The following is a 26,788-nucleotide window of genomic DNA, read 5'->3' as shown; positions in this document are numbered from 1 at the left end:
TATATTTATATACATATATATAATTTATACATTTAAATTATCTATATAATTTTATATATAATTAGATGTTTATGTAAATATTATATATAATTATATATTTATGTAAATATTATATATAATTATATATTTATGTAAATATTATATATCATTATATTTTTTATTTTATATGTATATAAATTATATATAATTTATATACATATAAATATATATATATTTAATTTTTATATGTATATATTTTATATGTGTGTGAATAATTATATATGGGAGGACAGCAATAGACGTAAATAGCAAATTGTAAAATACTGAATTATCCCTGAAGGATGCTGATATTCCCAGTTAAACTGGGAGAGCTCCCCCCTGCCAAGGTGACAGGACTGGAAATTGTTCCTGCTGCTGGAATCACCTTTTTATTAAAAACCAGCCCTAATCCAAGATTTACTCCCTTTTTTCCACACTAACAGGGTAAAAAGACTCACCACGCACTGAGTTAGTATTGATTTCTTTTTGTCTGAAGCCTCGGAGCTTTCTGACTCCATTATTTTTGATTTTCCTATGAAATACATATTATCCATGGCCCTGACAGCTGACAAACAACAGCTGGAAGTCGTTTTATCTCCCCATAATGTGTTTGTCAAAACTGCCCTGCGCTAATGGGCTCTGCTTCCTCCAGTCCATTTTCCCCGTTAATGTCACTGATGTCATCATTTAGTGATTCCTGCCCCTTCCCTAATTTGTCATTCCCATCAGTTTGTGCAGGATCCGCCTGGGATCCTGGGAATTTGTGAAACTGGACTTGAGCTGTGGATTTGAAATCTCCTTTTCCTGCCTTTCTACCCCTGGTTTTAATCGAGATCCTTAATTTCCCCTCGGATCAGGTGTATCCAGAACCTCGGGGAATTCTGATTCCCTCACTCCAGCAGGCATTGAGTATTTGATTTATCCCAAAAATCCTTTGGGATCTGTTTTAAAGGAGAAGGTTTCAGCACCAAGGCAGCAGGACTTGCAAACACAAGTTTAAATGCAGCAAATTCTATTTTTCCTTCCAAATCCCCCCCAAAAATCAGGCCTGAAGTTGTGTCCATGGGCTTTGCTGTAGTGCAGAATTATGGATTATGGGATGGTTTGGGTTGGAAGGATCTTAAATTCCGGGCAGGGACAGGGCAGGGACATCTCCCACTGTCCCTGGCTGCTCCAAGCCCTGTCCAGCCTGGCCTTGGACAATGCCAGGGATGCAGGGACAGCCACAGCTGCTCTGGGAATTCCATCCCAGGGAACAATTCCTGCCCAATATCCCATTCATCCCTGCCCTCTGGCACTGGGAGCCATTCCCTGGCTCCTGTCCCTCCATCCCTTGTCCCCAGTCCCTCTCCAGCTCTCCTGGAGCCCCTTCAGGCCCTGCAAGGGGCTCTGAGCTCTCCCTGGAGCTTCTTTTTCCCAGTTATCCCACAAATCCTTAGGTCAGCATTGGGAATGTTCCCAGCAATGGCCTCCCTGGTGTTGTTTTTACTCAGAGCTCTCCCTTGTGACAGAAGATTTTGGGCTGCATTACACGAGCACTTTTTCCTGGTGTGTCCCAAAATCTCCTGCAGGCATGGCTGGGGCAGGGCCTGGATCCCAGGATCCCATAAATCCCCTAAATCCCATAAATCCCATAAATCCCATAAATCCAACCTTCCCTGTGCAGACCAAGCCACCCTCCTCGACCAAGCGAAGCGAGCGAAGGAAATCGAAGCCATCGAGAGCGACGCCTTCGTCCCACAGACCTTCAGGTCAAGCAAAGAAGTCAAAAAGGTACATATTCCTTCCAAAAGGGACATTTCCCTTCCAAAAGGTACATATTCCTTCCAAAAGGTACATATTCCTTCCAAAAGGGACATTTCCCTTCCAAAAGGGACATTTTCCTTCCAAAAGGGACATTTCCCTTCCAAAAGGGACATTTCCAATCCCTGTCCTGCTGCATTATCCTCTCAGAGCCAGGAGGAAGCTGCACTATTAAGGATTTTCCATCGATGAAAGAGCACCAATGTTGAAAGAAATCCACCTGAAATCCCACCAAGGACTCCCTGATGGTCTCAGGGTGGGTTCAGGGAATTGAAATGTGGCAGAATTTAAGGAAATCACCTACTTTGAAGACTTTTTTTTAGGAGAAGCAGAAGAATTAAAATCCCAAAGTAATCAGACGTTTCCTTTGTAATTCAAGTGGAGATGATTTTAATGCTGCTTAACTAAAGCCAGGCTTTAAATCTGTATTTATTCCCTGGAAAGAGCAGCTTGGTTTTCAGTCAACTTCCCAGAAAACCAACAGGAGACATCCAGATCCCAGAATTTACCTGAATTTTGGCCACCAGGTGTTGCAGGGAACTGGTTTGGGATGTGTTCATTTTCCCACCTGGCAGTGGGCAATAGGAATTATCCCTGATTGTTTCCCCAGGAATTTGTAATTTTTTGCCTTTCCAGAAGTCTCCAAGAAGCTGAAGCAGCTTCTTCAGGAAAATCCCAGTTTTCCAAGCTCTCTCCCTGTACCTTTTTTTGGTCACTTCATGTCCTTTGTCCACGTCCAGTGTGTCCTGCTGAGGATGCCGAGAAATCTTTCCATGAGGAAAGTGAAGACAGCCAAGTGCTGCCTTAAAATACTGCCACATTTGGCAATTTTGGGTTGAACCACTCCAATTTGGTGTTTTTGTTTCTTTTTCAGTCAACAGAACCTGCTGAAGTCCAGCAGGAGCCTGTGAATGTGGGAGCAGGAGCCACTGAGGCAGCAGCTCCTGAGAAAGAGCCTCCAGCTGCCAACATTCCCACTGCCATCAAATACCAGGATGACAATTCCTTAGCACATCCAAATGTGAGTGAATATAATACAATACAATACAATATAATATAATATAACATAATATAAATATTTTATTTCTATTTATATATAACATGTCTTATATATATAAATATATTATTATATATTACATATAAAGTATATTATTATATATAATATATTAATGGAATGGAGTGGAATGGAATAGAATAGAATAGAATAGAATAGAATAGAATAGAATAGAATAGAATAGAATAGAATAGAATAGAATAGAATAGATAATTAATGGAACACTGGGGAATTTAAGATAAATAAAAATTCAGGACAAACTGGTTTCTGTAGTTGGAAACCTGGTGGGAAACTCAGAGCTTTCCCATTTTGCCAACTTGCAAAGTTTTAAACATGGCACAGACTTAAGATAATTTTAAATTACTGTGCTAAACTTGAGCAAATCCCTTTGGGAGAGCTTTAGAGGGAAATAAAAGGACTTCATGGAGGTTTTTTAAGAATGAGCAAGTTACAAATGACTTGCAGTGAAGAAATCGGTGTGAGCTCTGTAGAATGGACACAGATAAGAGATCAACTCTCCAGTGAAGAATTGCATTGGAGCCTTGCCTTTCCAATGATTTCCATCTTTAAGACCCCTCCCAAGCCAAACTATTTTAGGATTCCCTGAAATTCTCTGCTTTTATTGATGGTTTTGGGTCAGCTTTGTCTTTAACCCTGCTGAGCTCTTCCCGTGGGCACCGAGACGGTCGTGGCTGTTCCCAGAGCTGATCACAAAGGTGGAATTGCTGATTGTGCCAACTTTTCTCCCAGTTGTTCATCGAGAAGGCAGAGGCTGAGGAGAAGTGGTTCCAGAGGTTGGTTGCTCTGCGCCAGGAGCGGCTGATGGGGAGCCCCGTGGCCTGACAGCTCCCAGGACCATCCCAGGCCAGTTCCCACACGGAATTCCTACACTCAGCTGTTCCTTTTGTCCCTTAGAGGAGATCTGGATGAGCTGTGCAGGCTGGGAGTGTTTCACCTGGATAACCAGGAATGTTCTGTTCTGGATAACCAGGAATGTTCTGTTCTGGTTCCCCTGGATAACCAGGACTGTCCTGTCCTGCTCCACCTGGATAACCAGGAATGTTCTGTTCTGGATAACCAGGAATGTTCTGCCCTGGATAACCAGGAATGTCCTGCCCTGGATAACCAGGAATGTTCTGTTCTGGATAACCAGGAATGTTCTGTCCTGGATAACCAGGAATGTTCTGTTCTGGATAACCAGGAATGTTCTGTCCTGGATAACCAGGAATGTTCTGTTCTGGATAACCAGGAATGTTCTGTTCTGGATAACCAGGAATGTCCTGCCCTGGATAACCAGGAATGTCCTGCCCTGGTTCTCTCCAAGCTCAGTGCTGGAGATGAGCAGGGCAGCACAGCCAGGGGCATTTCCCTTTTTTTTGGAGGGAATTCCTCAGGTGAAGAACACCTGGCAGCCCATGAAACATCATTTTATCCCTCCCAATCCAAAGAATTGTATAAACCAGGTAAGAGTTGGGAGATCAGTGGGAAACTGAGGCTCAGGGATGGGTGGTGCCATCCCAGGCCACTCCATGTCCTGAGGCTGGAGAGGATCCAAGATCCATCACTGGTGTCCCCTCCTCCTTCCTTCTGAGGAATCCTGAATATCTGGGCAGGCTCCTGCTGAGGGAATCCTCTCCGTGGATTGTTCACTCTCAGTTCCTCAGTCTGGGTGGAAAAACTCTCCACGTGTCCTGGAGCATCTGCTCCTACTGCAGCTCCAAATGGGGAATTTTATCAACCTCATCATTTCTATAATTACCAAATTAGGGAATTCTCTCACACCTGGTTCTGGCAGTGACTGTTCCCAGCCCTTGGAGTTCCCTTTGGTCAGGTGGGACTTGCAAATAATCAAAGTTTAATCTGAACATCTGAATTTAGCCTGGATAAACTCCCAAAAGAATCTGCCCAACGTCCAGCTAAGTGCAGGAGATCAACCAAATCAAATAAATAAAATGTTAAAGTATTTCTTCAGCAAAGCTGGGGGGAAACTCACATCAGGAGAGGAGAAAACCCAGCCCCACCTCTGGATGTGCCTCGCTGGCCCCTCCCAGCATCAGCATTCCCTTGGGAAGCTGCTTTTTTTGGGATTATTTCTCCTGGTTCTCAGATCTGTGGTGATAAAAAAATGGAGGCTGACTCTGGAAATGGACTTTGGTTGTCTTATTTTTTATTTTAGATCCCAGATGTAAAAGGAAAATGTATTGAATTTACATTCTGACACATTTTTACTTCCTGTATGAAGTGTTAGTTTGACTTTATCCTGCATCAAGATATTCCAAGACCTTTTCTGCAGGAAAAAGTGGGAAAAAATTTGTCACCTTTGTTTCATTTTAGCATTTTCAAATTGTAAATATTTGTCATTGCTGTGTTTTCTAATCACCTTTTATGTTTCTTTCATAGAAAATAAAAACTGTTTGATGTCCGTGGAAGGTCCAGGTGTAAATTCCTCTTCTCACACATTTTGTTGGATAATTTTGGTGCTTTTATTGGATGTAAAATGACTCCTTTTATTTGCAGCCCTGTAGAATATTAGAAAATTTTACAATAGGCTGTAAATAGATATCAGGTAGAGTTTGTTTATTTATTATTTATTGTTTATTAATTGACATCTAAATTTGCTGGAGGAGAGTTGGGGGCAAGAGCTGGGAAGAAAATGGAAATAACGTTTAGATAATCCCAGCTGAATGGAAAATGTACTGAAATATTCCAAACAGCACTGGAAACACAGAGCAAATCAGGATAAAGTTGATTTTTATAATTCCACTTGCAGCTCAGTGATCAGAATATCCATGAATTCCTCAGGATTCTGCACTTTTCATGGAATAATAACTTGGATATTGCCTCAGGTGCTTCATTGAAAAGGGATTTTTCTGGTTTCTTATCCTGCCACCCTCCCCAGCCCCTCCCTGGAACATTCAGGGCTGTGGAATGTAACTTTTTCAGTGTTTTATTGTTGCACTTCTTGAATTTGGATTTCTCAGTCTCCTTTGAGCTGAGCTCTTTTGGAATATTTGGAATATTCCTTCACAGGGAGTTCCATTAATCTCAGTTCTCCAGGTCAGGAAGAATCTAAAGCTTGTTGGGATCTTGTTTCTGGTGTTTATTAGGATGTTATCACAAAACTTGGCACATCTTTCCAGACTTTCTGCACAAGGTTAATTCATTATAGCTTGGCACATTTTGGCTCTGATGGCACAAAATGGCTCTGAACTGTGCAATTCTTTTTATTTTTATATTTATTTTTTATTTAATTAACAATAGACACGTATATTATTTTCCTTAATAACTCAATGATTCATTACCTGTGTGCTGCACTGTGGTATTTTATATCCAATCACCTACTCAAAAACCTCTAGAAGAAGAATATGAAGGAAAAGAGACAACATCCTAAAACTTCTCTCTTGTCTTTTATTTTCTAAACCAGTTTAAACTTTAAACTTTTTCACCCAGTGACTTAAGAAAACTTTCTAATTTACACACTCACACTTTTAGCTTTTCTATTTAACAGTTGTTTTCATGTAACACCATGAAAACATGCCCATAAATTTCATGTTGTATGAAATTCAGTGTTCTCCTGGATCTCAGAGCCAAGGGCACATCTGTGTCTCAGACTCCAGCATGGAAGCTCGGGGAGTTGTTGGTGTTGGGAGAAGAAGGAATTGTCAGGATGGAGTTTTCCTGCCTGGATCCCAGAGCCCCAGAGCTCGTGCCAGCCCTGCAGGGGACACTTCCAGAGGTGTCTGTGCTCAGTGGGAGCTCCCAGGACACTGAACCTCAGCAATTCCAGGTGCCTTTTCCAGGGGAGTTGGACGTGTGAGGGACACAGAGCTCTTGGAGGGGCTGGGGTGAAGATTTGGCAGCAGATTCCAGTGGGAATTTTTCTTTTCCTTGAGCAGCATCCTGGGATCAATGACTCATTTTCCTGCCAAAGGCAGGCATTGGAATAGCAGGAATGGGACAGGGGAGGAGGCAGCAGCAATCAGCTTTGCTGTGTGTGACCCAGGTGGGTTTGCAAGTTCCTGCTGGAATTGTTTTGCCCTTGGACACTTCAGAAAGGGATTGTGTCCAAGGAAACGTGTCCTCCACCATTCCAGGGGTGCAGCTTTTTCCCTGAGGAGAAGGGAGGATGTGGAGCTCATCAGCCATGTCCAGATGAATTTGTATCATCACCTGGCCAGAAACCCCATCAGTTGTCCAGATCATCACCACCAGCCTGGGAAAATGTGCTGCTGGCTCCAACCCACACTCCTGTTCCAATAATTCTCTTGTCTCAATCTCCTACGTCTTAACCTGTGACAACAATCCTGGTTTTTAGTTCCTGTGATATTCAGTTTGAGTGTTGTCAAATTTAGGACTCTTTCCTACAGAAAATTCATCTTTTTTTTTTGTATTTTGCACTTTGCCCCTGGTGAGAGGGAGCAGATTCCTGAAGAGGAAGGGGAAGGAAGCAGCTGTGTGTCGGTTTTCCCTGTAAAACTCAGGATTTTGGCTGTGCTCTGCAGTGCTGAGGCTTTTCCACTCAGGACTCTGTGATGCACACAGTCCCTGCCAATGCCAAACTGAGCTGTGGAGAGCAGGAGTGAGAAGATAAAGCTGGAACTGGAGCTTTCCTGACTCCTGGGAGCCAGCAGAGGCCTCTCCCCCAGGAATTCCAGCAGCAAACTCATTCCCTGAGCCTGCAGAGCAGCCGCCCTCCCTTCCCATCCAAGCAGGGGGAATGGGCACAGCAGTGTTTGGGGTGGGACAACTGCCTGGAAAGGAGCTGGGGTTGGTTTTTAAGTGATTATTGTTATTATTGGTACAGTATTTTAGGAAGGTTTTGCTGCTCAAGTGATGCTGCCAAAGAAAACACTGGTGGCCAGCAGATCCAGTGTTGCTCCTGCTGCTGCAGTCACTCCAGGAGAGCAGCACTGACTGATCCCAAGGCCTCTCTCCAGCAGTAACCCAAACCCAGCCCTCTGGATGATGACACTTTTCCATTTGTCAGGTTACAAGGAGGGAGTTATTTTTAGTGGGGATCCTTGAACTCCAGAAACCTTGGTGAGGAGGGATCAGCTGGAGCCTGGGACTGAACCCAGGGCTGGAGGGGGCTGGGGAGACTCCTCAGCTGAAATCAGCTCTGGAACTGCACAAGACAAAGGCCTCTCCCACTGAAAATACACCTAAAATACACCTAAACCTCTGGGAATTGCAGAGCAGCTCTGAGCCCACCTGGAAGGAGGGAGGATGCCTCATTTCTGCCAATCCATGGGAAATGGAAATAGGAACTGCTGATCCCTCCAGAGCTGCTGGGGATGGAGCCCTGATTGAGCCCTCTCAGGTTTCCTTCAACCTTGCTCCTGACATTGCTGGGCAGAGAATGGAGCAGGGTCCCCAGGTGCTCCCATTTTTCCCAAAATAGTTGGAAAACTCCTATTTTTACTAAGTCTGCTGTTTCTCACTAGCTGGGTAAGCAGAACTAAATGTTTGGAAGTTTGAGGCTGCAAGAACTGTAATTAAGAAGTAATTGTGTAATAAAAGCTGGGTTTTTTCTCAAGTGAGCAGTGAAACCTCTCCTGGCTGATGAGAACTGACAATTAATCCTCATCCTCTCTGTGAAATCAGCCAGAACCTGAGCTGGTAACTCGATGTTGTGATAACTTGTGCACTGAGTACACTCAGTTTGTCCAGGACTAATTGGAACATGGAATTAATGAGATCTGCTGGAGTAGCAGGAGGCATTTTTAGCTGCCTGAGGCAGGAGAGCCTTTGGAACAAACCCAGCGTGGCCTGAGCTGGGCATGGGTTCTAAACAGGGACTGGAAGTGCCTTCACCTGGTGCCAGTCACAGGAAAACTTGGATTTGGATCCCTATGGAAAAGGGCTCCTGGAAGCCCTAAATAAATCAAGCAGCTCCTGCTGCCCAGGTTGGATTTTTTATCTATTCTGTATTTTTGTCTGATTTTCCAGCTTGAGGCTGTGGCCAAGGCTGGGCTCAGTTTGGATGACCTTCACCATTAACCTGAGACCGATTTTCCCTGGGAAAACCTCCAAAATGCCACCCAAAATCCCAGGATTTCTGCTCCTGGTGTCTCTCCAGCTTTGCAGAGGAATCAGTGACTTCCCACACGTGTTGCTGGGATGTGCTGCTGAAAAAGCACCAAAATCCAAGTTTTCCCTCTCCTCACCCACTGCTGGAGCCGGAGCAGGAATTTTTTCCCTCCCTTCCAGCACCACAGAGAAGTTGCCAGGATTTAAGGGCTAACTCTGTCATCCCACAGAAGATGTTCAAGCACCTTCAACAGGTATTTTTTGGTGTCTTGGGAATGGCAAACAGAGAGAGCTGCAGCTCTGGATCAGAATTCCCTGTGCTCCCTGTGCTTCCAAAGCTTTTCCAGCTGCTGCCCACGATGGCAGCAGAGCCCATTTAAACAAATTTTAGTTTGGATCAAATCCTGGAATCAGTGCTGGAGCTCCCACTGGAGCCAGCTCTTGGTCATGGTGTTTTGATAGAATCTTTTTGTGCCTCAGGTTTTACTCTGCTGAACAAAACCAAGGGGAGAAGATAAAGGTCACAAAAATCAGGGCTCACATGATGGCAAATTAAATTAAAGCCCAAACCTCAGGAATTCTCCAATGGATCATTGCTGTAGAGATGATTTGAAAAGCAACATCCCAGGACTTTTTTAAAAGCCCAAAAGCTTATCCTGGCTGTTTTGGGAATGAGTTGGGATGCCAGTGGTGCCCAGGCCCTGGGCTGGCTGTGTCACATCTGGCATTTCCTCACCAAACACCAGCCTGGCTAAATCCTACAGAAAACACCAAGGACACATCCCAGCTAATCCGGCCTGGCAATCCCCACAGTTCCTGGGATTTTGTGCTCACATTGGTGCTTTACATTGCTGTTTGGCACCAATTTTCAGCTTCTTCAAAGGAACAGACACAAAAAAATCCAATTTTCCCACTTTGCTGAGATGTTGTGGACACAGAAGTGCCAGAACACCCCTGACACACCCGAGCATCCCTCCTGCTCTCACAGGACATTTGCTGCCCTGACAGCGTTATTTATTAGCTCATCCTTAATTAATAATCTCTGATTTGTGAGGGCTGGAGGAAGCTGGGCTGCAGTGAGCTATAAAAGGAAGGTCATCAGCAGCCTGCACGAGTTGGTGACAGCTCTATTTATAGCCCAGCCCAGGCCCCAAAATGTGTTTCTTCCCCTTTTTTGGTGCTGCAAGTTCAGGGTTAGGAGTTGCTGCAGTCAGGAGTTCCTCCTGCAGCCTCTAAGTGACTCCTTTTATCAGCTGCAGACACACAAGAGCTGTTTTTAGGGATATTTCCTAATTACACACAAAGAGAGGACAGGGGGAGGTTTTCTGTCACAAGTTGTTGGGTGGGAAATGGAAAAAAATCAGAATAACAGTAAAAGAAATTGAATTTTTTCCTACAGAGAGGAATTGTCTTTCCCTGGTTTGCATCTTGTATAAAAGAGGATTCAACTTATCCAGGTAAGGCTGACAGCTTAGTCCTGAACAGGTATTTTATATTTCATCAGAATAAAACCACCTCTGGTCAACACTTGTTCTGATTTCCCCATTTCCCTCATTAGGGTAATTAATTACCCAACTTTTAAACTTTGTCAGACCCAGCATCTTCAGAGGAGACTCAGGGGATTCTGACTGGATTGCAACAGAAAAATCTGCTGCTGCTGAGCAAAGGAACATTCATTCTTTCTTTCCTCTTGGCTTCTTCTATGTGTGTACAAACCAGGTATTTTGAAATTTGCTGTTTCATTTCCATCTGTATTTCTGTTTCAAAGAAGGGAACCTTGTCATTTATTTCTGCTGGATAATTGATTTCAGCCTGGGCAGCAGCATTGTGCCCAGCCTCAGGAAGGGCTCTGGCTCCAGGTCTCCAGTTTGGCACTTCTCCCACTCAAACACATGTGCAGGAATTCAATTTTCACCTCCAAGTGTTAAAGCATCCCTGCTGCTTCTGAATAATCCTTGGAGAGGAATCAGAGAGGATGATTTCCCAGAAAAGCAGAAATATTCCTGTGTTGGTCAGCAGCTGCACCAAGTGTTTCCCACAGATTTGAGTGTATTTTATAGAAAAGGTTGATCACAATCAGAATCGAGTTTTACTCTGGAGGGAACAGAAAACACAAATCCAAAGGGAAATGGCTGTGGAAAAAAAAAAACCTCTCAGTGTTAAGAGGAACTCAAGGGTTGGAAGGAAATGTTTGGGGCAGGCACCTAAACAGGGATCTTTGGAATGGAGAGAGAACAAGGGAATTACAAATACCAACAAAACATCAATATGGCAAAATGACCTTTTGTTCTGGCTGAATGTGCTCAACAAAGCTCTGGAGTCTGGAGCAGATTTAAATAGTCCTATCACCAAAATGAATGAGAATTAAGAAGGTAAATTAATTCCTAAGGGAAATCACTGTAGATCTCATTAGCTCAGGAACAAGCTACCTTAAAACTTTTAATTAAAGATAATATTTACTGCAAATGAATAAGAGTTGGCAGGTTTCAGCAGAAACCATAATCTCATTTATGCAAAGTTTTCTTCTATTAAGGCAGACATCATTAATCTCATTGGAGGTGCCCTCCAGGCTGACAGAGCTGCAGCACGAGAGGTTCCTTACAGAACTCTTTTAATCTGCACAAAGGAGCTGGAGCTGCAGCAGCCCCAGACCTGGAGAAGGGCTGAGCAATTAAAGAGATCCCTGTGCAAACACATCCCTGCATCCCTGGCACCGAGCATCCCATAATGAGCTCTTTCCAACAGCTGCAAAAGGAACACCCACTGCAGCCCTGATCCCTGGGATCCTGCACAGGATCCAGGAAAGTGGGAAAGGAACACCCACTGCAGCCCTGATCCCTGGGATCCTGCACAGGATCCAGGAAAGTGGGAATGGAACACCCACTGCAGCCCTGATCCCTGGGATCCTGCACAGGATCCAGGAAAAGGGGACAGGAACACCCACTGCAGCCCTGATCCCTGGGATCCTGCACAGGATCCAGGAAAGTGGGAAAGGAACACCCACTGCAGCCCTGATCCCTGGGATCCTGCACAGGATCCAGGAAAAGGGGACAGGAACACCCACTGCAGCCCTGATCCCTGGGATCCTGCACAGGATCCAGAGCTGGAGCTGCTCTGGCTGGAGAGGAGTTTCATCCCTGGGACCAGGGAAGTGTGGGTGATTAGTGCTGGGAACAGCTGTGGGAAAGTTCCACATCCCCTGCCCAGGGTCAGAAATAATTTCTTTTTACAGGGCTGAGTTCAGGGAATCATGGAATGGTTTGGGTTGGGAGAGACCTTAAAGATCCACCTGGATGGGCAGGGACACCTCCCACTGTCCCAGGCTGCTCCAAGCCCCATTCCAGCCTGGCCTTGGGCACTGCCAGGGATCCAGGGATCCACAGCTTCTCTGGGAATTCCATCCCAGCCCCTCCCAGGGAACAATTCCTTCCCAATATTCCATCCAGCCCTGCCCTCTGGCAGTGGGATTTCATCCCCTGTGTCCTGTCCCTCCTTACATTCCCCATGGAAAACATGCCTGGGATAACCAGGTGGGATTAGAAAAGCCTGGAGTGTTTCCATGAGAGGAGATCCTTGTTCCATCAGGATCCATCACGCCCCAGGGATCTGGTCCAAAGCGGAGAGGAGACATCCAAGAGGAATGACAACATCTCTGCACATCTCAGTACCAGGCGAGCACTGATCCTGCTGCCAGCTGCTGGAATTCCCCCAGATCCCAGCCAGGGCTTTGGGATTCACTCCAGGCTGGAATGTTTCTGGGGAGTGATGGTGGGCAGGGAATGCTGCCAGGGAAAGGGTGACCCCAGGACTGCCCAGGTCACCTCTGGGGATGAGAGAGCAGCAAATAAAACAGCAGCTCTGCCTCTTCTGGGCTTTTCACAGCCAAATCTCAGGCCAGTTGGGATGGGGTTTATTGCTCACACACAGAATTCAGCTTTGTTTCAAGCCACACACAGAATATTAAAAATATTTTATAATCTCAACCTCTGTGCCGCAGTTATTCCAAGATTTTAGAACTATTTAAAACTGCTCTGAAGGTAAAGTTTATTCACACTAAAAACGGCACAAGCAGCGTCTTTAGCATAGTCATTAAATCATTTACAGTGGCCATTTATTAATTACTTGTCAATATTCTGATTAAGAGAGATGCTCTGGTTGGTTTTAGGGCCGTTCCAGGCTGGAATGCTCACTTGTCACAAACCAGCCAGGTGGATTTTCTTTAAGATAATTCCTGTATCAAACACAAAATTCTGCAAATTCTCCTGCTCCTGGAGCTTCATCTTAAAATCTATATTTAAGGCTGGAACTTCATCTCAAAATCTTCTACGTTTAAGGCTGGGAAAGATCTCCCAAATCCATTTTTTTACTTAAACCTCCCTGTGACTATTCCAGAGGTCTGCTAGGGGGTTTTCCCTTTATTTGCTTCTTCCTGCTGAAACTTTTTCCCCGTTCAGCTGGGAAGTTACAAGTTTCCGAGCAGGGCAGGGAAGCGATAATGAACAGTCCCAGAGCCTTGGGAAGGGGATGTGCCCTGGAACGCTGATCCTGGAGCATCCCTGGCCTCGCTCCATCCCTCACGGCATCCATCCTCCTCACGGCTGTTTCCCTGGAAAAGCTCATGGATACCTCGCTCCAGCCTCCTGATGCTTTCCGTCCCGCCGGTTTCCAGGCGCCGGGAAGAGGCCGCAGCTTTATTTTACTGCCATCTACTGGAAAAATCAGAATTATTTCTAAAATCGCCGGAGCCGGGCCTGTCCCCGCCTCACACTCCCCAGGAGCGGGGCGCACCCCGTGGCAGAGCGAGGCCGCGATTCCCGCAATTCTCGCATTTTCCGCCTTTCCCGAATTTCCGGGAATTTATCCGATTTCCGAGAATTTTCCCGATTCCCGGGAATTTTCCCAATTCCCGATCCCGGGAACCCTCTGGAGCGGCGGCCCCGCGGTCACCGCGGTAACGGCGGCGCGCGGAGTCCCGCCCCTCCGAGGAAGCCCCGCCCCTCACGTGAAGCCCCGCCCCTCGAGGGAGACTCCGCCCCTCACGGCGCTCCGGCCAATGGGAGCGGCCGTGGTACGTCACGTGCGCAGGAGGGGCGGGGCGAGGCGCGGTGTGGAGGGGTCGCGCGGGGCGGGGGTCGCGCAGAGCGCAGCGGCCGCCGCCATGTTCGGGGGGCTCAGGAGGTGCTTCGAGGACGATCCTTTCTTCAGGTGAGCGGCGGGCGGCTGCGGGGCACGGCGGTCAGGCGGAGGGGGATCGGCTGAGAGGGGGCTGAGGCGGCGGTGGGCTCCGATGGGCCGCTCCGGGGCTGTAAGCGGGCGGGCGGGCGTGTGGGACCGGCCGTTGGCTGAGGTGGCTCCGGGGATCGGAGCGGGTGGAAGAACACGGGGTCGGTGCTGGTTAAAGGGACCAGGGCGGATTAAAGGGGTCGGGACCGGGAGCGGGGCGGGCTGAAGGAGTCAGTGCAGGAGGAAGGAGCGGTGGTCGGGGCGGGTTAAGGGGCTGGAGGTAGGAGCGGGGTCGGTGCCGCTGTCGGCGCCGTTTAACCGCCCGTGTGTCCGCACTCGGCACCGCCCGAGCCCCCCTAAAGCCGGGCTTTAAGCAGGGCTTAAACGTCCTCAGAGAGGTTCAATAGCGAGACTTGAGTGTGCCTCCCCTCTCAGCAGGGAAGGGTTTAACCCACGTTTCAAACAGAGATCTTCAGCTCCCTGCCTGGAGATTCGAGAGTTTGTTTGCTCTTCAGTTTCCTAAAGACAGGTTCTGAGCAGTGCAGCTCATCCGGATCCGTGTGCGTGTTTAATTAATCACTTAGCCACAGGCTGGCTCTGAACTCTTCTCGATGCCGGCACTACTTTGAACAGCGGCTGTTCTTTAATTCAAACTTTGCCGACGCGTGTGTCAGAGCACCCATGGCAAACTGTGCTCGTTTCCCCAGAGCACGCCGGTGCTTTACCTCAGCAGATTGGGTTTTGTTCTTATTCCGTGTGAGGAATTAGGTTATCCAGGTTATCCGGAGAAGCTGTGGCTGCCACATCCCTGGAATTGTTCAGGGTTGGATGGGGCTTGGAGCAGCCCGGGCTGGTGGAAGCTGTCCCTGCCCATGGCAAGGGGTGGAACAGGATCATCTTTAAAGTCCTTTCCAACCCAAACCATTCTGTGATTCCTTTTCCATACCGTGGGCACAGTGGTGCCTCTTGTCTGTATATTCAAGTCTGAGCCCAGTTTATTCCCTGTGGGAATGTTCTTTTGCCACTGGAATCTCAGTGTAAGTAGTGAGTGATGTAAATGCTTCTCCCCTCAGCCAGAACTGCTGAATTACCTGGTCTGGCCCCATTCCATGTCTTTGGTCAGAAACTGTAATTTGTAGTGGATGAAAATGGGATCAGAGCACTCTGAGGAGCCTCAATAATCATTTTAAATCTTTGAAAAAACTCTCAGGAATTTAATTAGATAAGGGATGGGTGAGGAAGGGAGCAGCAGGCCCTGTGATGTGGTTTGTTGTCTGCATCTCCTGGTTACCGGGAGCTCTGGCTGGGGCTGCTTAAAGGAGAATCTCCTGCTGAGCTACAGCACATTCCAGGAGAATTCCCAAAGCTGTGCCACACAGATTAGCACTCTTGGTCTCTAGGAATATTCCTGCTGTTATAACAACTTGTGAGTTCTATGCAGGAAACTTGCCTATGCAGATCCTCTGCATGAAATTAAAGTAATAATAGAATTTAGGCCTTGTTTGAAATAAAAATTGCTTATTTATTAATTTATTCCTTCTTGTTGTAGCCACTGGTGTAGGGAAAAAAGGATTGTAGGAGGTAGAGGCAGGGAGTGTGAGTGAAAGATGAGCTGGAAATTGAGACTCATTTTCTCAGCACTGTCCTCATCAGTCTGTTTTGCATCTAGCGAAGGAAATGAGCTGATTACCTCAGATAAGATTAGCTTCCAAAATAGTGTCATAATCGGCTCCAGCTGCCTCATAAGGAGAGAGTTTGATGCTGAACTGGAAATAGTGCCTGGGTTGGAGCCCCTGTGTGAGCAGCTGTCCCAGGGAAGCAGCAGTCAGTCACCCAAAGGTGCTGGGATCCATCCCTGAAACCCTGCCCAGGTGCAGGAGTTGTTTTCCCTGCCAACTGCACACTCTGGATTTAATTCTCTTCAGTTTATTGTGCCAGGTGTTCTCTCCAGAGGGAATCTGCAGCCTTACATAACTTCCTGAGTGGGGAAAAAAATAAATCTGATATTTCCACCTAATATCTAATAGAAAAGAAACACATCTTAAGACAAAGTACAGTTTACAAAAGTAGTAAGTGGAACTTATTGTTCTAGGACTGATTTTTCATGCCCTGAAGAAAGCAGTAAAGTTACACTTGCATGTTTAATGTCAGGTGAGGGTCAGGTTAATAGATATCTGACAAAATTATGTTACTGCAGAGTGCTGGAACAATAAATGTATAAATTGTTTGTTTCCATGCAGAATTTAATTTAAAAAATAATTTAGTATTTAACATGGGAAGGGCACAGATTTGGTGTGCAAAACCCTATGAACCAGTCACTTTCTCTTCATCACTTTTATGCTATAACAGAAATCATGTCCTTCTCATCAAAAGTATCTATCCCCCTTAAAAAAAATAAAAGGTCCTATTTTAAGTCAATAATTGTTAAATTAGAGTGTCCTACACCTGCTGCCATCCCATATAATCTGTGCTTGGAGCAAGGATCTTAAAACCCCACAGGTCCCCTGCAGAGGCTTTGCCTTGTTCACTACAGCTCTGTTTGTCAGGGTGAGCTCCTCTTGAATTGTGGTTTGAGTTTCTGGAACCATCAAGGTTTAATTCCATGGAAACTTTGTTTTCCAAATGGATTTTCTGTTCCCTTTCCATTGGTTTTTACCTTACCCCAGATCATACCAATATTGGGATGTTTCTATTGACACTTGGCAGCATTCATTCTTTTTATTAATTACTCCCTAAAATCGGGAATTTGGAACCTTTCTTTCTATTCCTGAGGCTGTCATTCCCCAATGTGTATCTGATTTCCCTGTCCCTGGTACTAAGGAGCTTTTTGTGTCTGGTAACCAAACCTCTCTGGGGTTTGGGATCTGCTGGAATTGTGAACATCCCGAGGTGGTGCCGGTGTGATTCCCTGTCCTTGGCTCATGCCAGGACTTTTTCCACCTGTTCCTCATCCTGCAGTGAGGATCCAGACCCCAGGGCTGGAGCCAAAGCTGGGAGCAGGGCAGGGGCTGCTCCATGGCATCACTAAAATACTTCAAAAATCTCTTTCGGGCTGAGTTTAAGTCTGGGCATAGCTTAGAAGGATATTTTTGTGTTAAAAAAAAAAGTTATTCCAAAATTAATCCAACCTCGTGTTTGTCTTTTTTCACTTGGAAGGGAAAAAAAAAATAAACGTTAAGTGTGATTTGGCATGAGATCAAAGCAGCCACGTGATGTGGGAAGTGCTTTTTGTGGGCTGGAGATAGGGGGTGGGGAGCAGAAAAGCTGGGCAGGAGATAACTGGGCAGGGAAAAGGCAGGAACAACCTGAATCTTCTCCTCCTGAGATGTCCTGGGAAAGGCTCTGGTGTCCTGGAACGTGTGGGGAATGCCAGGAATTGAGAAGAAGGACAATAAAGTGTATTAAACCTAAATAAACATAGCTGGGAAGTGAGTGTTCACAGTAATAAAGTGTTTTTCAGTGGGATGGCAAAGAGGAAAATGAGATGGAAGGAGGAAATGAGCCAGGGTAATTTGTATGGGAAGTGTTCATCTGCAGCCTGGCCTTCAGGCAGCAGCACTGCTCATACCCTGTACTTGGGAAAAATTCCTGCTTTGCCCCTCTTTTAGCCTTAATTAGGAATTTCAGGTCTTGTCCAGCTTAGAGAGTTAGGGCAGTTGAGCAATGTTTTCCTTGCAAGCCAAGCTTTGAGAATACCAGTGGAGATCTGTGGGTTTTTGGCAGAGGAGAGAAGGGGGGGAAAATGAAAGGAAAACAAAAAGCCAGTGAGAATCTCCTTCCTAAGCACAAGAAAGGGATTTGGGAACAGGATTTGTGGAGAGGGAAGGCAAAGGTGGAGCAGTGGGTGACTACAGGAGATGGAACTGGCCTGAATTTTGGATAATGGGTATTTTTAAGATGTGGGACGGGGAGAAGGAAAAGTAGGATGGGAACTGCCAACAGAATAAATTTGAGGGCTGAGGGGGGATCCAGTGGGACACGAATTCAGTGAATAGGACCGTGCTGAGCTTTGGGAGATGAAGGGGGAAAATTAAAAAGAAATTATTTTAATGCCAGGTGTTGGAGGTTGAAATAGTGATAAATAAAATATGGGACAGTTCATGGTTCTGGCAGGTATTGAACACAGGCTGGAGTGAAAGGGGCAGCCAAGGATGGATATTTCTGGAGAAGATGAGGAAGAGGAATAGGGACACCCAGCAGAGCAGTGAGGGAAGCTGAGACAAAATAGATCTCAAACACTCAACCTGAGAGAGGTGGGAAGGGAACAGAAAATCAGAGTTTATGGGGAACGGGAGATAGCCCAGTTGGATCCTATTAAAGTAATAATTCCGGATAAAGAACCCTATGGAATATTAAACACCGGAATTTGAAATACCCCGGAGCTGGAATAACCCAGTGGCTCTCTGGAATGCAGGGATCCCTTTGCTGCCCACCATGAGCACATGAGGCAGATGATGAGGAGCTTCTCGGAGCCGTTTGGGCGGGATCCATTCCTGAGCCTCCCGGATGGAGAGAAGAGACCAGCAGAGAGGAGAGCGGAGCAGAGGAGAGCGGAGCGCAGAGCCCAGCAGGATTCCCAGGTGGCCGTCAGGGGCACTCACAGGGTAAGTGTTCCTGAGCTCCAGGGGCTGCATTTCCTGGGAAACAGGCCTGGATCCACTCTTGGAAGCTCCTTCCAGCTGTTTCATCACTCAGGGAATCGGAAATGACTCCACTGTTGGTTCCTTCAGGGCTGATCAGAGTCTGGGTTTTACTGATCACTGAACAGCCATTAATCAACATCTGATCGTTTATCCAGCGCTGGCTTTCATAAATGTAACACATGAAATGTTTCTGTTCAGGAGAGGCACTAAAAATGTCCCATGTTCTCTGCACATCTGTTTCCTTTTTAACTTTAAAAGGTGCCTGGATGTGGCTGCCCTATCCCTGGAAGGGTTCAAGGCCAGGTTCTTTCCAGGTCCCTTCCAACCCAACCCATTCCAAAATTCCACAATGTATTTGTGCCTTCCCTGTGCACTTTAGTCCCTTGTGTGCAGCTATTTCAGTTTGATTTCCACAAGCCTGCCTTTCACCACCTCAGGAATATCATCCATGGATTTTTAACCCTGTTTCAGCCAGGAATAAACACTTCATGCTCTAAATTTGGGCTGATTGTTAATATTCCCTTAGATACAAACCTGTAAGAATTAAAGCTCAGGGAAATCGGTGTGAAATTCAGTTTTCCTGTGTGTTACCAGTGAAACTGATGATCTGCGTTTAATGAAAGTGTTTTTTCAGCTCTGGGCGTGCAGGACAATCATATCTAACCCTTATCTAGAGCTGTATTTATAGAGGATAAACGTTGGGAGCTGGTTCCTTTTCCTCCAGATACTCAGCAGCTGCCTCCCTGTAGCTTTAGTGAATCCCATGGGATTTTCAAAGACCGTTGGAAGAAAAGGCAGGTGACAGGGGCTGGTGACAGGGGCTGGTGACAGGGGCTGGTGGCCAGGCCAGGGCTGGAACAGAGCCTGTCACCTGCAGCTCCAGAGGGGAACTGGCACATTCCTTCCCCTGCTCATCCAGTTCCTGGCAAATATAGAAACTGCATCTAATTAGGGCATGAGCTTCCCTCTGCTGATCCTTAGGCCTTGGATCAGTGGTGCCTAAAGCCAGATCAGAGTTTTTTCCTGTAGAAAAAGAACCTGGCAAAGCTCAGCTTTAAAGCTCAGGGGTTGTGTCCCTGTTCCTGCAATGAGGGACAAATGTGAGGCCCAAACCCTTTATCTGTGGCTGCAGCAGAAGTTAAATGTACGAGTGCTCTGTGTTAGCCTGACAAGCACAAAAGAATTCCACGGCTGCTAAACCCTTCCCTGAATCTTTTGATGTTCCTCCTGTTCCACTGAAGGGCTGTCAAATGTCACACCAGACTCAGCACTGATTGCTTTGCCTTGTCATCTCAAACTGCTGCTCCATCAAGAATTTAAACCCTTAAAATTACATTTTTGTGCAGGAAAAAGCGGAATTTTGCTGCCATGTTAAATATACTTCATTCAAAGAACTTCCCCTGATTAGTAGTGTTGTAATTGTGTGTTTAATTAAATTGCAGCAGGCCTAAAAGTGCTTTAAAAGAAACCAAATTCATTGGGACAACTCAGTGTGTGCCACTGTAGACTTAAAACTGCTTTTCCTTTCTCCAGTTCAGTTTTTAGGGAAGGAGGAATTTGCTAAAACATATTAAGAGATACTGTTAATTGGGGGTTTTGGGATATCTGATTATCCTGTATATCAGGCAAATGTTTAACAGCTTTTAGTGGCTTTTTAGTGTTATAAAGCAGAGTTTATAAGTTTTGGATGCCTAATAACTCTTACTGGTGAGGACTTGAGAAAAAAAAAAATATATTACTATTTACAGCTCTGCCTAATCTGTCCTGACAGAAACCTGAGGAATTCCTAAAGCTATTCCAGAATTGGAGAATTCCTTCTCTTTCCATTAAAGTTCCTGCAAAGGGTTTGGTCCTTCTGCCTCCCTGTGTGTCTGCAGGCCTTATCTGACTCTCCAGTCTGGCTTTCCTGGAAACACCCCTGTGTTTCCCAGGATCTCAGTGCCCTGCCATGCAGGAGTGCTCAATATCCCTGGCATCATTTGCTGATTTGTTGATTTTAATCAGCTTTCAGCAGTGGAGCATTGCAGGGTGGGGCCTGAAGTGTGAAATCAGCACAAAGGTTCTTGTGAGGCTCAAATGTTTGCCAAGTTCTGAATGCTTTTCACACACAGTTATCAATGTTTATTAGCACTTTCTAATATCAGCAATATAAAGATATTATTTCCACATACCCAGGGATTAATTAAATAATTACCATGGCCCTCCTGAGTGATTCTGATTCGATGGGAAATGTTTTGTGTAATCTGCTGCATATAAAAGTAATTTCTGCTGTTCCTGATAATAATTGCAGATTTGCTCCTTTTTTTCCAGGCCACCAGCTTCTCCCTCATGCCCTTTGTAGGTTTTGGAAGAGGGGTTAGTATCCCTGTAGTAGCTCCTGTGTAAGCTGTGTGTAACCAAAGCATGGCAGAGGCTGAGCTCTGTGCTCGCATCGTGCTTTTGGTGCTGTTTGTGGTTTGGGAATAAGAAAATCCAGGAAAAAAACCCTTCCTTTAAGGGGCATTAACCTCTGGGTATAGATGGGATAACCCCTGGGGAAACTGCAGACTTTGGGTGCTGCTGGAGAATGTTTTTGTGGGGGTGACACAAAACCACTGCTCCCAGTAAGGCAGAGCAGCCCCTGGAGATGGGCTGTGAGTGGTTTCCAGCTGTGGTTTGGAATATCCTGTAAAATATCCATCATCTTGCCCAGAGGATTCCAATTCCTTGTACTCAAAAAAATAAGTTGAAGATTTTCTGACCTTTAATTTTACTTCATTTGGGGCTTACATGCAGCTATAAGTTGGCAATGCTGAAATACCCAACTCTGGAAATGAATTGATTTAAATGTAAACCCTGAAGGATCATGCAGGACTTTGAGAGCAGAAGCTGGTGAGGTCAGAAGATTTATGAACGTATTTGTGAAATAATTGGGTATTTGAATATCCAGTGAACATTTTTGTTAAACTCATTTTGTGGCCAGTTTGATGTCTGAGTGACAAATCTTCCACTTTCATCTTCCCAGTATCTCTGTCTTAATCCAGCTCCTCAATTTCCTTTTGAAAAGATGCATTTTGGCTTGTCTGTGTGTGAAGTGCAGTCTGAAAAGCTTTTTGAGTTAAAAATGCATGTGAAAACCAGTACTAGGAGAGTTGAGACTGTTTTAACTGTAGGGTTTTTTTTCCCCTTTTTGTTAGCAGGATGCAGATTTTGGGGATCCATTTTCTGCAATGGACAGGATGATGTCAAACATGAGGAACAACATGTTGGAAATGCACAGGCAATTTGTGAGTTCTTTTTAAAATCATTCTCAAATTTATTGTACTGGAGAGTGCCAGTTATTTCAAAGATTCCTCAGGAAATAATGCCAAGAAAAAAGGGACTAATCTCAAGAAGGTACTAGGAATTTAATTGTTTTTCCCAGATTATATTGTGTTTATAATTTTTCTTTTTTCTTTGAAGATAAAACTGAAGTTTTATGTGGTTCCAGGAGGGTTAATTTTGTGAAGGGATATTTTTCATAATAAAACAATAAGGAATAACTCTTTACCCACAAGTTTTAACTTCCATTAATGAGCCTGCCTTGCTTTGTAGGATGACCTGTCCATCCAACCCAACGGACACAGTTTCAGCTCCTCCTCCATGATGACATATTCCAAAGTGGGGGATGGACCTCCCAAAGTTTTCCAAGCCTCGGCCCAGACCCGCACGGCTCCGGGAGGGGTGAGTGGTGCTGGGATCCAGCACACAGGAGCTGGGCACTGCCCTGGGTTTGGGTGCAGCTGCACCAAGCCACTGTCTGCAGCTGATTTTACTGCAGTTACTCCTGGAATTTACAGAATCCTGGGATCACTGAGGTTGGATCGAGTCCAGTCTGCGCTCGATGCCCACCTTGTCACTGAGTGCCACATCCAGGCATTCCATGGACACCTCCAGGGATGGGCACTCCAGACCTCCCTGCCAGCCCCTTCCAATGTTTATTCACCCTTTCCATGGGGAAATTCCTGCTGATTGCACCCTGAGCCTCCCCTGGCCCAGCCTGAGGTCGTTCCCTCTCCTGCTGTCCCTGTTCCCTGGGAGCAGAGCCCAATACCCCCTGACTGCACAAAGAGGAGTTGGGAATCAAGGGAAACACAGGGCTCTCAAACCCTGCTCTGTATTAAAGGTCTGATTTCCTCCCTGTAATTTTATGCTTTAAGCACACCCCAAAATAAATTACAGACCCATCCAAGGCTGGGAGAACAGGGCACAGAGCAGCAATTTTCCAATGCCCTTCTCTTTGCTGTAATGAATCCTTTTCCTGTCCACTTAAACTCCAGGAGAGGCATTGATTTATGCAACCCCTGCCTTCAAATCACCCCTTTGCCCAGGCACTTACATAACCCTGAGCTGGAGCTCCCTTGCAGCTGTTGTGTCTAATCCTGCCGGGAACTGGGAATGTGAACCTGGCACGGGCCATGAAAGCCTAGACAGGATCCCTAAAGGCTGTGGGCAGGATTGGCTGGGAATGTGTCCCAGCTCCAGCACACCCTGTTATCACAAGGCTTCTAATAATAGCCCAGGACACTGATAAGGGGCAGCCTGGCTTCCAAGCCAGTCAACACCACAGCCCAGGAATTGGCTGTTCCTCACTCTGGGAATTTTGGCATCGGGTGTTGCTCCTTCTGTTGGAAACTTGTCTCTGTAGCATTTTGAAACTGAGGGGGTTTTCCCCAATAATTCATAGCCAGTTCAAAAAGTTCAGGTGGTGTTTCATTTCCCTCTCTGGTGGCTAAAAGAAAATAGGCTTGATTTGTGTGTCGTTGGTGTGTTTGCAGCCAACACAGGAAATGAGAGAATTGGAAAAGCCTGGAAAACCTGACTTTTTGAAAGGAAAGATATAAAACTATTGGGAGAGGAAATAACCATTTGTGTGGGCCTGGAGTGCCAGGACAGGGGGGAATGGCTTCCCACTGCAGAGGGCAGGGTTGATGGGATATTGGAAGGAAATTCTTCCCAGAGCAGCTGTGGCTGCTCCTGGCAGTGCCCAAGGCCAGGTTGGACAGGGCTGGGAGCAGCCTGGGACAGTGGGAGGTGTCCCTGCCATGGCAGGGGGACACTGGGTGGGCTTTAAGTCCTTCCAACCCAAACCATCCTGGGATTCTGTGAACTCTTCTACCTCATTTTTAGTTGGAAGGATGCTCAGTTCACTTTTTTTTTAACAGGTTAAAGAGACAAGAAAAGCAATGAAGGATTCTGAAACTGGCCTGGAGAAAATAGCCATTGGTCACCACATTCACGATCGGGCTCATGTCATCAAAAAATCCAAGAACTCCAAGACTGGGGATGAGGAGATGAACCAAGAATTCATCAACCTGGATGAATGTAGGTCTTTTTAGGCAGTTCATGCTTTACACTGTTTCACACTCTGATTTGGAAGTTCCAGCTTGAGCTATCTTAAAAGGCATTTTTCAACTGAAAGTCTCCAAATCTGAATTCTCTTTTACAGATCCCCAAAAACATTTGTAGGCCATGTGGAGAATTGTGGACTCCAAAGTTTAAAATGACTACCCAAACCCCCTAATATTCATTAAATGGTTTTTTCCTCTCTTTATGAACATTTCAAATAAATGTATCTATTTTTCAGCTGAGGCTGACACCTTTGATGAGGAGTGGCAGAACGAGATCATGAAGTTCAGACCTTGCAGAAGCAGAGGAGCTGTGGAAGCTCCGAGATGCAGAAATGGCCATTACAGTCCCAGACAAGGTGGATCAAGAAGGTAAAAATAGTTCCCTGTTATCCTGCAGGATAAGGAAATTCCAGCAGCAAAAGGGAAATCCAGTTCTGGAGCAATGTTCCAAGGGACACTGCAGGTTTTATTCCTCCTTTTTTTCATAGAGATTGAGATCGTTGTTGTTCTTTTTCCAGAGAGAAGCTACTTGGAGCTCCAGGATCCAGAATGCCCAGGGATTCCTTGGAGGCTCTCAATGTGAAAGGAACTCAAGTCCCCCTGAAGGGCTCCAGGAAATAACTGTCCCCATTCCCTTGGGATGGAGATTCCCTGCAGCAGATGATGGTGCTCAGTGCTCCTGTCCATAAAAATACACCTGGATTTGTGACCAATCTCTGTTCTGTGTTGTGCCTTTGCTCCTCCTGCTTCTGAATGTCCTTCAAACCTCAGCTCCTCAGTGAATTCAAACCCAGCAACTTTCTGCCTAAAAGCACTTTATGGAACTTCTCTAATCCTGGTAAAACCAGCTTGGATTTGCAGTTGTTCTGCTCCAGCTGCACCAATCTCAGGTTTTACTAAACCTGGTACTGCAGCTCCTCCTTCCCACTCTTAAGTTGCACAGAAAGTAAATTTCCTTTATTTTGGGTTGCTGAAATGATTACTGATTTTCTAGGTTAACAGAACTTGAATACACTATAAAGCACTATTATCTATACCTTTAAAATCCTGTCATAAATGGTTACAGAACCCCCACACTCACCTTGGTGTAACGTAAGGTAAGAGAAAATACTGAAAAATGACAATATTTTAAATTTATCAGAGGTTTTATGTTAATAAGCTGTGCTTGCACATCATTTCCCATGCCTGAACTGTCAGCTTTGTATTCCTGATCCTTTGTTTGTTTTTTGTGGACTTGGCACATCATTTTTCATTTTGAGGATTGTCCGTAGTATTGAATGACTTTAATTATCCTGTAGTAGTAATGGTGTCCTGAGATCAGCTGCAACCAGGAGTTATTCATGGGAAAAATATGTGGGAGAAATGAGTTTAACTGGAATGATTTCACCATTTCTTGTGTTTTAAAGAGCCCTGGATATAGGAACCCCTCTCCTTTCTGTGTTCTTTGTGTTTTACTGAGGGCAGAATTACCCTAAATCTACATTTGATAGGAGTTTAGAAGAGCCAGCAGTGTCTGAGAGCAGGGAAATCCTGGGATTCCAGGTATCCAGTCCCTGTACTGTTCTACCACACAGAATTATCCCTGTGGTGTAGCAGAATTTCTGTAAATTAAATAATATAAATTAATAACATTAAAGCCTTACATAAATTCAAGGCTGCATTATAATGTAGCCTTTAAAAGTACTGTTTGTATGATAAAATAGGGTTTAGTTTAAGAGTAATATTTGTTTGGCCAAAAAGCCTCTAAATCATATTTAATCTTGCAGTTTCCCTAGATTATTTAATTTTAATTTTAAATTTAATTAATGTTTATTAATGTGCAAACTCAATCAGCAGCACTTCTGCTGAGCTCTGAAAAGGGAAGGACAATTATTTGCTTGTGGTCTCTTCCTGAATTAGAGAAGTATCAGTGGCAATAAGTTGATGTGATCAATATTAATGGCAATAATTGAACCATTTAATGAGCAGTGGGGGTCGGGGGGGTTGGACACCCCTTAAAGTCAGAGCTCATTTTGCATCCACTGCAGACAACATGGATTCTGCAATTAATTTCTTAGACAATCTTCTCAGTAATTTACAGCAGCAATGTTTTCTGTGTTAGGGTTTGAGCAGCAATCTCGGAGAGCTGCTGCTGTTCAATGGAAAATTCACCTGAAAACTCAAATTTTTGTGTGAAATAAAACAGGCACACTCTGGATTTTGAAATGACAGTGAGAAGAGGTGAATATTCCCTCCAGATCCCTTTGCTACACCAAGACTGTTCTCCAATGTAAAGCACAAGTTGTGCTCTGTAAAAGCATCTGAAACTGCAATTCTTTAATAAAGTTATTTATTATTTATGGGGTTTGTTGGTTTATTCTACACTGCACTACACGGACTTATGCATTATTCAGTGAAGGAAAGCTGGGTTTTGGGAAGTGTCCCTGCCCACGAAGGGGTGGAATGGGATGAGATTTAGTAGAAACACTTTGGGATTCTCTGGAAATCCCTCCATTTCCAGAGGGGAGCATACTTTTTCCACAAAAAATAAAGTTTGATTGAACCAAACAGAGTATGGAAAAGGTCTCTTTGTTTCAGACCCGCTTGTGGAGCCTTTGCACGCACGAAAGGCAGTTCCCGGGGAATAATTTTATATCAAGAATATATTT

The 26,788-nt window shown here is 45.3% G+C and overlaps 2 protein-coding genes across 5 annotated transcripts in view; both read left to right on the top strand.

Annotated features, from left to right (window-relative positions):
- RSRC1 (arginine and serine rich coiled-coil 1) overlaps nucleotides 1-5,304 on the top strand; it is a 97,343-nt gene extending 92,039 nt beyond the window's left edge. The window contains exons 9-11 of the mRNA XM_088061318.1: nucleotides 1,685-1,791; nucleotides 2,696-2,842; nucleotides 3,626-5,304. Coding sequence (XP_087917444.1) covers nucleotides 1,685-1,791; nucleotides 2,696-2,842; nucleotides 3,626-3,718 — 347 coding nt within the window. The 3' untranslated portion in view covers nucleotides 3,719-5,304. The remainder of the gene's footprint in view (nucleotides 1-1,684; nucleotides 1,792-2,695; nucleotides 2,843-3,625) is intronic.
- An 8,673-nt stretch (nucleotides 5,305-13,977) lies between these two features.
- MLF1 (myeloid leukemia factor 1) lies at nucleotides 13,978-26,479 on the top strand. 4 transcript variants are annotated; one of them, XM_014254477.2, is made up of 8 exons: nucleotides 13,978-14,110; nucleotides 18,543-18,732; nucleotides 21,082-21,126; nucleotides 21,951-22,037; nucleotides 22,345-22,473; nucleotides 23,955-24,114; nucleotides 24,377-24,509; nucleotides 24,659-26,479. In XM_014254477.2, exons 1-8 carry the CDS (start codon nucleotides 14,064-14,066, stop codon nucleotides 24,759-24,761), a joined length of 894 nt encoding a protein of 297 aa, XP_014109952.2. In that variant the 5' UTR covers nucleotides 13,978-14,063; the 3' UTR covers nucleotides 24,762-26,479. The 4 variants fall into 4 exon arrangements, with proteins under 4 accessions (XP_014109952.2, XP_005525186.2, XP_014109953.2 ...); XM_005525129.3 differs by having other exon boundaries at nucleotides 21,948-22,037; XM_014254478.2 differs by lacking the exon at nucleotides 21,082-21,126.
- The last annotated feature ends 309 nt before the right edge of the window (nucleotides 26,480-26,788 follow it).

Source organism: Pseudopodoces humilis, chromosome 11, assembly GCF_049639895.1.
Source record: "Pseudopodoces humilis isolate 2021_Gansu_Grassland_sample_001 chromosome 11, ASM4963989v1, whole genome shotgun sequence".
Classification (NCBI taxonomy): domain Eukaryota; kingdom Metazoa; phylum Chordata; class Aves; order Passeriformes; family Paridae; genus Pseudopodoces; species Pseudopodoces humilis.
This window is presented reverse-complemented; position numbering and strand designations above follow the sequence as displayed.

What these genes read in the sequence shown, in the direction of transcription:
- MLF1 (XM_005525129.3), top strand. Translation starts at nt 14,064, where the DNA reads ATGTTCGGGGGGCTCAGGAGGTGCTTCGAGGACGATCCTTTCTTCAG. An exon ending in GAGGACGATCCTTTCTTCAG is followed by an intron (nt 14,111 to 18,542) that starts GTGAGCGGCGGG and finishes TCTGGAATGCAG; the next exon opens with GGATCCCTTTGCTGCCCACC. An exon ending in CCGTCAGGGGCACTCACAGG is followed by an intron (nt 18,733 to 21,081) that starts GTAAGTGTTCCT and finishes CTTTTTTTCCAG; the next exon opens with GCCACCAGCTTCTCCCTCAT.